Source organism: Hemicordylus capensis, chromosome 5 (assembly GCF_027244095.1).
Source record: "Hemicordylus capensis ecotype Gifberg chromosome 5, rHemCap1.1.pri, whole genome shotgun sequence".
Lineage (NCBI taxonomy): Eukaryota > Metazoa > Chordata > Lepidosauria > Squamata > Cordylidae > Hemicordylus > Hemicordylus capensis.
Window position 1 is genome coordinate 126632495 of NC_069661.1, and position 12140 is coordinate 126644634.

The 12140-nt window shown below is 43.1% G+C and overlaps 1 protein-coding gene across 11 annotated transcripts in view; it reads left to right on the plus strand.

Moving 5' to 3' along the window:
* PRMT8 (protein arginine methyltransferase 8) overlaps positions 1-12140 on the plus strand; it is a 424784-nt gene that overhangs the window by 297615 nt on the left and 115029 nt on the right. Inside the window, exon 2 of one of the 11 annotated variants that reach the window (XM_053256304.1) lies at positions 239-469. The exons of the other annotated variants lie outside the window; for them this stretch is intronic. Within the exon in view, the coding sequence (XP_053112279.1) occupies positions 446-469 (24 nt within the window). The 5' untranslated portion in view covers positions 239-445. The remainder of the gene's footprint in view (positions 1-238; positions 470-12140) is intronic. 11 annotated transcript variants of the gene reach the window in all.

A 12140-nucleotide genomic window follows, 5' to 3' on the forward strand; every position in this document is an offset into this window, starting at 1 on the left:
AAGGCTGGTAAAGATGTTAAGCCTTGAATATCTATAAGGAGCACATTCCACAGCCCAGGAGTGACTAAAACACCTTGATGTTCACTGTCTTGGTAATAAATGACGTTGAACCAGTATGCTGCATAGGATCATGTTGTAAGCTGAGTGGGATGGACATCACAGCCCACACACTCAATTTTGCTCTAGCTAGAACTTCTTATCTCCAGCACAACCTTTGCCTCCCCCACTTTCTCTTCAGGGAGGGATGTATGAGAAGAAGATGGTCGATGCTGCAGGATGAGCAGCGGCGACGAGCCAAGTGCCAGATGAGCAGAAAATGGTAGCTCAGCTCAGCTGCTGCTAAGGATCTCCCACCACCACCACTTGCCAAGCTGGATGCTGCTGCAGGTCCCCCTTCACAGCAGAAGATTCTACAGGAGCACCAGTTTCTCCCCTTCCCTTGGCTATGATCGAAGCCAGCAAGCCACAGGTGCAACTGCTGTCTAGGGGTGTGCATAAAACCGGATGGCCTGGTTCAGTTAGAGTCTGGATCGGACTTGAACCGGACCGGACCAGTTCGGTCTGGCACCCCTTTGAAACCCCCCACCCCCACCCCGGTCTGGTTCAGTCTGGGGAGTTCACAATTTTTATTTTATTTTTATTTTATTTTTAAAAAATCAAAACAAAAAACCTTCAGCCCCTTCGAGGGGCGTGGTGAGGTGTCCGTGAAGGTTCCCCCTCCCCCCACCGGCCTCTCATATCACCACCACAGCCTGTCCGGAGCCTCTTTTCTGGCCCATAGATTGGCACAGTGGCCATTTTGTAGGCCACTACACATGCACAAATGGCCTCTGCAAGGCCTGGCATGGCCCAGGGCCGCAGAGGCCATTTCGCATGCATGGCAGACATTTTTTTTGGTGGCCATTTAAAAATATATATATATATATATTAAAATGGCCACTGCGCATGTGCAAATGGTCTCTGCGAGGCCCTGGGCCATGCCAGGCCTTGCAGAGGCCATTTGCACATGCGTGGTGGCCTCCAAAATGGCAGCTGTGCCAATCTATGGAGGCCTGAATGGGCTAGAAAAGAGGCTCTGAACGGGCTGCAGCAGTGATGTGAGAGGCCAGCAGGGGGAGGGGAACCCCCATGGACCCCCAACCCACAGCCTACAGGAAGCCCCCCCCCAAAGGAGCTGAATGTAATTTTAAAATAAATAAATAAATAAATAAATTGCAGACTTGTGTGGGGGTTCAGTTCCGGTCCGAATGGAACTGGGGAGGGTTCAGTTTGACCCCAAACTTCCACATCACTGAACCACCAAACCACCAAACTGAACCCCCGAACCCCCAGACCGGTTCCACACATCCCTACTAGTGTCTTAGGAACTCTCTTCCTTAGGAGAGGGAGGGAAAAGAGGAAATATTGACTCTCTTTAATGCCATTACCAAGATCTTTATTTTATTTATTTAATTATTTAACACATTTTAATAGCACTCCATACACAAGTCCCTGGGCAGTTCACAATCAAAAAACACAAGAACAATTAAAACGTTAACACAATTAAAGCAGTTTAAAATTCAAATAAAAACTCTGAAATGTAAAATGTTTAAACTATAAACCATCTTATATTTATTTATTATATCTCTTTGTAAACCGCCCTGAGCCATTTTTGGAAGGGCAGTATAGAAATCGAATTAATAATAATAATAAAAGCCTGACTAATGCCAGTTTGGGCATTCTTCCTTTCTGGACCTTTCTCCTCGCAGCAGTCATTTTGGAGGCTGCTGCTCATGCATAATTGGCCTCTGCGTGGCCTGGGTCCTGACCTAGCCATGCAGGAGCCCACTGTACATGCGCACTGGCCTCCAAAATGCCTGCTGCTATGGGGGAAAGGCCTGGAAAGGGCCGAAGAACACCCCAACCAGGTATTTTTTGGCATGAGACGGGCCAGTGGGGGGAGGGGAACCTCCACAGGACCCCCCCCCCCATGGTCTCGAAGAAGCTTTCCAGAGGAGGTAAGTACTGAAAAAATATGTCTTTTGGAAAAATGACTCATGAACCCCCTGAACGGCTGGTCAGGGTCCGGTCCGGGTTTGGACCAAACAGGGGGTGGTTCGGTTCGACCCCGAACTGTTGAACCAAACCGGTTCAACGTCGAACCCATTCAACACTGACTCTGTTTGCACATCCTGACCTGACAAACCTGAATGTCTTTAGGTCCTTCTTTAAAATACCCAGAGAAGGGGAGGTTCTAATTTCATTAGGAAGCTCATTCCAAAGTCCTGGGGCAACCCTAGAAAAGGCCTAGTTTCAAGTCACCGCCAAACAAGCCAGTGGCAACTTCAACCAGAACTCCCCAGATGATCTTAATAGGCAACAGGGTTGATGAAGAAGGCATTGTCTTAAATACCTAGGACCCAAGCCATTCAGGACATTATAAGTAATAACCAACACATTGTATTTCACCCAGAAACCTATTGGCAGCCAGTGTAATCAGGGCCAGATTAAGCTAGTGTGGGGCCTGTAGCATATGTTATAAAGGAACCCTAAATTTAAAAAAATGCACATAAATATTAAAACATAAATTATTTACTTGCATAGTAAAGTAATTCAATTTTTTCATTTGCTATATTTATGTAGTAAATATATACTATATATACTATGGGAGACCAAGCCACGAACTCACACTTATTACAACAACAGTGAACATTTATATACCGTTTTTCAATCAAAATTCTCAAAGTGGTTTACATAGAAAAATAAAGAGTGGATAGATTATTCTCTGTCTCCAAAGGGCTCACACTCTAAAGAAAAATGTGGTAAGCACCTGCAACAGCCACTGGACAGATGCTGTGCTGGGCCTTCTCTTAAAAGGCACATTTAGCAGAAAAGGGATATTTTATCTAACATGGACCAAATAAAACAGGTAAAGTTTTAACTTTAATTCCCAGAGTTTTTGATTTAGGAATGAAAACAAACATGCCAAGGAAAAGTGAAGGGCAAGATTGGAAAACAGCACAAACCATATAGTCTGTTAGTTCTGCTATCAGAAAAGGGCAGAAAAGAACCGCTTCTTTGCTGCATGCATTGCCAGAGCATAGATCTTCAAATGCGTGCTGTGTGGTAAAATTGGTTGGATTCAAGCCGAGTCTTTCTCCACTTGTGCTCTAGTCATTTACCTTGCCACTTCAGCTCCCGTAGTTCTTCTATATACCAAGAGGCTAATTTAGAAGCAGGTTGGAGAGGGTGGGGTGCTTAGGGGCAACTATGTCTACCACCCTAGTAAGTTCATTATTCCAAGTCTGAACCAGGGCATCAACAGAACCACTGGCAGAACCAATCTTAAAGCTTTCCAAGGCTTCTTGGAATCCAGCTGGATCCAATAGACTTTTTGGGCAGGCCATCCTAATAACTCCTTTACCCTTTTGGAGGAGGCTGTGAGTCACAACTTAAATTGATGGCAGTTGTGAGTCACATCTTAACTAGATGGTGGTTTGTCCACGGCAATGGGGAAATCACATGAGTCCCCACCCATGCAACACCATTCTGATCAGAACAAAAAAACCAAATTGGGAATGTGACCAGCGATGTGCATTGGTCCCGAGATCACTTGGGATAGGCCCATCATTGTCATGGCCACTATGAACTCCTGAGCTGATGCTAACATGTTGGTTCCAAAGGGAACATTAAAGTCCCCCATAACTATCAGTCTGGGAGACTCTAATGACAACTTCACAACCAAGTCAGTCAGCTCAGTTAGTGACTCTGTTGGGCAGCAGTGTGAATGGTACACCAACAGAAGTCCCAGTCTATCCTTGGTCTCCAGACATAAGTGTACACACTCAGTATAGGCCAATTCCCTGACAGGAACTCTGGTAAGGGAGATATTCTTATAGACCTCAGCCACTCCTCCTTCCTGCCCATCCTGCCAGGAGACACTGGGCCTAGGGATGTGCAAGCCATGGGTTTGGGGGATGTCTGGTTCAGGGTTCGGCTCATCTGGGTCTATTCCATCAAACTGGGCGCTGAAACAGTTTGCAGGCCAGTTTGGTTATATACTTGTAAAGGGGAATCTGGCAAGTATTCCCCATTACAAGTAGACTGGTATTCCTAATCCTAAAGCTGGGGTGGGGGGAGGGTGAGAAAAAGGTAACTTATTCCAGACTGCAGCAGAGACATCACAACTGCGGCAGGCCATTTGGGGGCTCCTTCAAGTCCCCCACTGGCCTCCTGAATGATGGCCTGGGCTGGCTGAGGCCCAGTTCAGATCTCCACATATGCACAGATACCATTTGCATCATCACACAGATTGTGTGGATTCCTCTTTATGCAATGGATTCCTATTGATGCAATAGATTCCCTTTTACAAGTCCAAACCGGTTTGTACTGATTTGTTTAGAACCGGGGCCAATTTGGTTCAAACTTGGTTCAGCATACCCTTTGGAGGGCCAGGACAGTTCAAACTGAGACCAGCTGAACTGAGCCGGTTCAATTCGAACCGTAAATTGAATTGTGCTGCCTCGCACATCCCTAGCTGGGCCCAAGCTCTCTTTTCTTCTTCTCTAGATTGTGGTCAAGATCAGTTAAAGTTCCTCATAACTATTTTAAACAGTTATTATCTCCTCTTCTGCCCTGGGAAGACCATGCTTCGCCATGAGGTTTCCTCCTCCCAGAAACCTTCTCAGTAGCTGATGGAGCAGAACAAAAAACTGCTTTTAAAAAGAAGTGTCATTATGCCACCAACAAAGGCAAGTCCCCTGGGGCTTGTTTCTTCAAAATGAAAACCTTTGGTGTTCTGACAATAAGTTCTTCCTTCCTTTTTTTGTTTTTGTTTTTATGTTCGTGTTTGGAAGGAATATTAGGTGGGTTTGTAATTTCGCTCTGTAGAATGTATTATTGTGGTTGTGGGGTTGTTGTTTTTTTAAAAACAGTCTTATGTTGTACGGACAATAAGTTCTGAGTCACACAAAAGTTCCTCAGATTGCTCATGGTTTGCAAGCAATGTGTTCCCATCTCTTCCCGCTGTGTTCAATGGTGCTTACTCTCCAGTTTGTGAGTTTAGGATTAACATTTTAAAAATCTGCTACCCGATTAATCAGGAGTATATTTTTAGTAAATCAAGAAGCTTTTAATCAATTAAGCTAAGCAACTAAATGCTACAGGCCTAATGAGTAGTCAAACTAAATTCCAAGGCTTAGCTCTGTTTTCTGTGATTTCCTTTTTGATTATGTTGTTTCCTCTGTTCTGATGGGTTTTTAAGTGGGGTTAGAAGTTGGCACTTGATGTATATCTAGGAGCTGCATACCTTTAAAATCTAAAATGTAGATTTAAAAAGAAATGCCATTCAAAGACAAAAACATTTGTTTTAGCAAGCTGTTAATCTCCTGTAGTAGTTAAACATGATCTGATCTTGCTTTGGTGAATGCAATCACTTCTGTTGTACATTGGTTGCCCAAGTTAGCTGCATTGGAGCTACACTCAGTGTAGCCTAATCTCAGGTGTGATCTTCCCGTTCACTTTATGTGGCTGAGCATATGAAGCTGCCTTATACTGAATCTCACACCATCGAACAATTTAGTCAGTATTGTCTACAGACAGCTGCTTTCTAGGGCTTCAGGTGGGTCTTTCCCAGTGACAGGAGTTGACAGGCGTTCCTGAATTGACCTGGGACTGTGTTGCCAGGAATTGACCTGGGACTGTGTTGTATTTGTCATTTTTATTAACTGTGAGGAGCAATCTGGATGGATTCAGCTTTCTTAAAACTCACATTTAGTTGTGCTTGTTTGTTCTGAACGTCACCCACTGTTGTAAGTCAGAAAATACTTTACTGAAAATCTAAATTAAAAACAAATAAGAAAATGAAAATGAATTCAATGAAGAATGGAATGGAATGAAATGAAATAAATAAATAAGTGGAAAATGAAACAAATGAAAAGAAAGAAAAAATAAAATAAAATAAAACTTTTGCTTTCCAAACAGGTAGTTGGCCCAATAGCTCCTAGATTCTGCCTCCCACTAAGAAGATTTCATTGTACATCACAGAGGCTGTTCTTACGATCAGCCTAAACTGGGCTAGGAGAGCCAAGCCTGGTCTTTGTGGATTGGAAGAACCACTAGGAGCCATGGTGGCAAACTCTGCAACGAGTTGGTGGTGGCAGCATGGTGGCAAACCCTGCAAAGAGGCCACCCTCTTAAATGGGGTTAAGAGAGCTAGCATTCTCTTAGTCCTATTTTTTCAAAAACATCTGCCAGCCCTGGCTGCTTGCAGACAGTGGGGCTCCCAGCCAGTGTTGGGGAGATCCCCATAATGCACCATGCACTCGTGTGGTGCATTATGGGAGTTCTGGGGGCTGGGGCAAAGCATCCTAGCATCTCATCTCCGTGCAGCCAGAGGCTGCCAGCAATCATGTGGATGGGTGATCTGCCCTCCCAGGAAGAGAAGAGGGATCATCTGCGGGGAGGTAAGAGCAAGCAGCCTTCTTCCCCGCTCTCCATCGAGCCCTTTCTCATTGATCATGATCGTTTTCTGAGCAGCTAGAGTGACTATGGGTAAAAATTTGGATCAAATCTGATAAAACATGGGCTAGACTTACATTTAGTTTTTCATAAGATCAAGAATTCCAGTATTACCTGGTCACTTCCCCGCAAAGCTCTGCTACTTTAACTTCATTTAACTTCATAATGCTTCCTTATAATTTAGGATTAAGTCAAGGATAACGTCACCTTTTGAAAAAGGAGTTGCAAGCAAGCCATGTCAGGAATTTGTTTAAGATTCCATGCTTAGTGGAGTTTGTCTCCCAGTGGATACCAGGATAGTTGGTCTGCCATTATTACTAATTCTGCCTTCTGTAAAATGCCTGTAATTTCTTTCAGGAAAGCAGCATCCACATCCTCTATTGGTATAGCAGTCTGTAGTAGACTCTGATCACCAAGTTGTTTTCAGTTCTTGCACCATTTAGTTTTATGCAGATGCTCTCCACTAGACTACCGTCTCCACTCTCTTGGATTTCTGGGCAGGTGTATTTTTTGACATGAACATCTGCTCCCTCTCCTTTTCTGTTGCAATGCATCTATTCTTTTTGAACCAGTTCTGCCCTTGCTATATTCTAATTTGAGGAGTCATCTAACCAAGTTTCAACTATACTTCTCAAATCATATTCACCTTTCTGTACTAGGAGTTGAAGCTCATATTTTTTATTTCTCGTGCATATATTAGTGTAAAGATACATATGTGCAACAGTGTGTAGGCTCCAAAAACCATGGATATTATGCTTGAATGTCTCTCCTGCTGTTGTATTACAAGGTTTGCTAGGCAACCTCCCAACTCCCCCAGTTTCTTCTGTAGCATCCAAGTCTTCAATGCTTACCTTCAGATTTTTGTCTCCATCCCACCTTTTTCCCTGTCCTCATGGGGTGCCGCTGTGGTTCTTCACTCGGGAAGCATAGACCATGTCCCAGAAATATAACCTAACCTTGACATATTTACACAGAGTGTCTTTTTTGTTCCACTGTGCCTTTCAGTTCTAACATTGTTTTGTTAACATTGCCTAATTGATGCCTAACATTGCCTTAACATTGCAGGGAAAAACATATCAGAACAGTAATTGTTTGTTTCCTAACTTATTAACCAAAAGGTGTACATCTTGGCTCTGAAGTTAATTTTTAACACTTTATAGTTCTTGAAATTATTTAAGGGGAAAATGACAAAATAAAATATGCCCATTAAGCAACACACACACATCCAAAATATTCAACAAAATCTAGAACACTGAGATGCATTCACATTGAGAAGGTTTTATTTGTTTTGTTTTCCAGATAGGAAAAATGAGAAAGTTGTCTGAGCCCTCAGGATTTTTCTTTTCTGTAAACTAGGGAAGTGAGTTTGGCCATAATCACAAGTTTATATCTCCATGGCAATGTCCAGGAACATTAGAGGTGTGTGACCTGGCAATTAATTATCTCATTATTTGTTTTGACACAGTTATCTCCCCCTGACAAATCTCCTAAAAATGGAAAGTAATTAACAGAATTCTACATTTTTATTTTTCTCAGCTCTTTCTGCCTCAGATGGAAAGAAATGAGCAGAGGCAAAGATATGTGAAATCCTTGTGGCATTAAAAATTAACTGATTAATCAAAGTTAATAAGCTCAAAGTCATCCAGATAGTAGGAGGCTTAAAATGTTTAATGCATATCTTTTGGTGTTATAACTGTGAAGATTCCATAGATCTGCTAACATGAAATATTATGACCAAAAGGCTGCAATGTTTGCATTTGTTTTAACCAGAACTGACCCCTAATTTTACCTAAAGTAAAATGCAGCGGGGAATTTGAATGTGTTTGTATGTATGTGTGTATATGTATATGTATATCTCTCTCAAGCAATCAGTCAGTTTGGTAGCCGTGAAAGAAAAAGTTATATTCTTTACCTCCCCGTCACCTCCACTACCATTCCCTTTTTCCTCCTCCTACCCCACCACCATTCTGAAACTCTCCCCACTCTTCTGTGAACCCAACCATTATTTCCAATGGCTGTAGTATTGTACAACTGCAATTCCACAGTTTTTGTGTGAGTGCAAGAGCACACATGCACAACTATGTTGTGTGCACACTATGGGAGCTCGTTTTCAGGCTAGTTGGAACCCTGAACAGAAACACTCAGGAAGAGGTGATACATTGTAAAATTTATGGTGTGTCCTCCATAACCAATAATCTTATTGGTTATGGGAATCATGTGTTATTGTTAATGGCATCATGATAGGACATCTGATATGGTGACATTACAGAGAATTATAGGTCACCACAGCAACTCAGATTTAACTGTAATGTGGGTAAGTGAGAGGGAGGATTGTGAGCACAAAAAGAGAGAATCGAAAATGGCTTAAAGAAGAAGGTAGAGGAACTTACTAAACAGCATCAAACCTACGTTGATATTCGGAGAGGTTGGTACTTTTTGAGTGATTGGCTTGGCCAAATTGAATTTGCTACTTTGGGGGTGAATATTGACATTAGAGAATATTCAACACAGAATATTCATGCCCAATTATTAGCAAACCAATTCATTCATGAATTATGTAAATTTGCAACACAGCTCTTAATTGAGTCTACATTTTTCTGAATGTTGATGTCGTGCCTTCCTTACACAACTATTCTGTATCTTCATTTTCTTTCCACTGTGAGGGGAAGCCTATGAATTAAAAAAAATGTGCTATTCAGCTCTCTTTATGTTCCAAATGTGCAGTGCAATCTAAATGCATATTCATGCAGATGCAGTGCTAGGAAAATAGCCCTTCCATCTAGCTAAATCTCAGAGGACCTGAATATATTAAATGCTCTGGGACTTTTGTAAAAATGGTGACTTGGGGATAAATCTAGACAAGGCAATGAGTGGTTCACAAATAATGCAGAACCTGAGGTTCCCACAACCTGAGATATGGAGGGAACCTGAAGCTGGTGCTGCGGACGATTGCATATCTTGGTTTATTAGAAGCAGCCTAGTTAAGCCATCTCAGCCTGCCTTGAACTGCCCTTTGACGGGCAAGCCTCCACTATGTCATCCATCTTGCAACCGTTGGTCTGATTGCAAAGGGGGCTGGCTCTCCTGTAGCATTTTTAGAGATGTTTTACGAAAACATCTTCTTCGTCACGAACCCCACCGCCCACTGAGATCAGCTGGAGAGGTCCGTCTGCATTTGCCATCGGCTCGTCTGGTGGCCACTCAGGGATGGGCCTTCTCTGCTGCTGCCCCGAGGCTTTGGAATGCGCTCCCTAGAGAAATAAGAGCCTCCCCATCTCTGACAGCTTTTAAAGTCTTTAAAGACGCATCTGTTCACCCAGGCTTTTAATTAATATTGTTTTAATGGTTTTAATGCTGTTTTAAAATATTCTTTTAAAGAATTTTAAATTGTTGTAATGTTTTAAACTATTCGTTTTTGTTTTAACGAATGTTTTACTTCTGTTTTTATTTTGTTGTAAACCATCCAGAGATGTAAGTTTTGGGTGGTATAAAAATATGTTAATAAACAAACAAACAAACAAACAAACAAAACAGAAGTTCATAATGTGCACTTCAGTGGGAGCAGCCTTTAGTTTCGCAAGCCAGCTTCAAATCTTGGTTACACAACTAGGTTTAGGTGTATCTTGGCCTGGGGACTCGGGATAGAATGGGGATTCTATTGGTGTACCGAGCACCCTGTTGCCCAATGGAATCCCTAACTCTGCTGATGGAGCTGGTCATGGAACTCGTGCTGGAGTCGCCCTAGCTTTTGGTGTTGGGTGACTTCAGTGTTCACTTCAGGGCTTGTCTGGTGCAGCTTGGGAGTTCATAGTGGCCATGACAACTATGGGCCTATCCCAATTGGTCACAGGGTCAACACACACTGCTGGTAATACTCTCGATTTGGTCTTTTGCTCAGAAGAGTTCCATGAGTGGAGACTCCTAGAGTGTCTCCATTGTCATGGATAGACCACCATCTAGTTAAGGTTGGTTTTGTGGCCACAAACCATCTCCTCAGGGGTGCAGGACCTATTAGGAAGTTCCACCCAAGACCTGGGATAGGGAGCATACCAGGGCAGTAGACATTATCGCCCCTAAGCATCCTCTCCATTCCGCTTCGAAACTGGCCTCATGGTATATGGAAGTAGCAAGGGAGAAGACTAGATCATAAGTGGAGGAAGACTCGACTTGAATCCAATAAGACACAGCACAAAGCCCATTTAAAGGCTTATTTTGTGGCAATACATGCAGTGAAGAAGCAATTCTATTCTGCATGTATTGTGTCCACAAGTTCGCGTCCAGCAGAATTGTTCAGAGTTGTGAGTGGATTGACTCAGGTTCCCTCCTCTCTGAATTTAGATTTGGATTTTTCATCATTCCACTGTGATGCTTTTAACAACTTTTTTGTGTGGATAAAATCTCTCACATTCAAGCCAGCTTGGACTCCACAGTTATGGTGGGGTCAGTTGTAGAGGTGTCCAGTAACTCCTCTGGTTTAATTAGAAACAATCAGTTTCAATTTGTGACTCCATAGGATGTGGACAGGCTCCTTGGAGCTGATTGGCCTACAACTTGTCCTATGGATCCATGCCCAACATGGCTTATAACATCTAGCAGGGAGGCTGTTAGAGATGGCTTAGTTGACATCATAAATGCCTCACTTAGGGAGGGCAGGATGCCTCCATATTTGAAGGAGGCAATTGTAAGACCTTTACTTAAGGAGCTTGTCCTAGAGCCCTTGGTGATGGATAATTATAGGCCAGCCTCCAACCTCCCTTGGGTGGGCATTGAGAGGGTAGTGGCTGATCAGCTCCAGGCAGTTTTGGATGATACTGATTATCTAGATCATTTTCAAACTCACTTTAGACCAGGCTATGGAGTGGAGACAGCCTTGGTCAGCCTGATGGATGATCTCTATCAAGTAATGGACAGAGGGAGTGTAACTCTGTTGGTTCTTTTGGACCTCTCTGTGGCTTTTGATACCATCGACCATGGGATCCTTCTGGATCGCTTGGGGGATTTGGGAATAGGTGGGACTGCTCTGCAGTGGTTCCGTTCCTATCTCTCAGGTAGATTCCAGATGGTGTTGCTAGGAGATAGATGGTCTCTGAAATGAGAGCTATTGTATGGTGTCCCTCAGGGCTCCATCCTATCTCTGATACTTTTTAACATCTACATGAACCACTAGGTGAGATCATCAGGAGATTTGGAGCAGGGTGTTATCAATATCTGATGATGCCCAAATCTATGTCTCCATGACTTCATTATCAGGAAATACATAACCCCGCTAAATGCCTGCCTACAGGTAGCAATGGACTGGAAGAGGGATAATAAATTGAAACTGAATCCAAACAAGATGGAGGTACTCATGGAAAGGGGTCATACTTCAAGGGACATGATAGATCTTCCTGTTCTGGATGGGTTTGCATTCCCCCCGAAGGAACAGGTACGTAGCTTGGGAGTGTTTCTAGACCCAGACTTCACTCTGATTTCCCAGGTTGAGGCTATGGCCAGAAGTGCTTTCTATCTACTTTGGTTGATATGACAGCTGTGTCTGTTCCTTGAAGATAATGATCTCAGAACTGTGGTGCACTGTCTGATAACCTTTAGGCTTGACTACTGCAATGTGCTCTATGTGGGGCTGCCTTTATATGTGGTTCAGA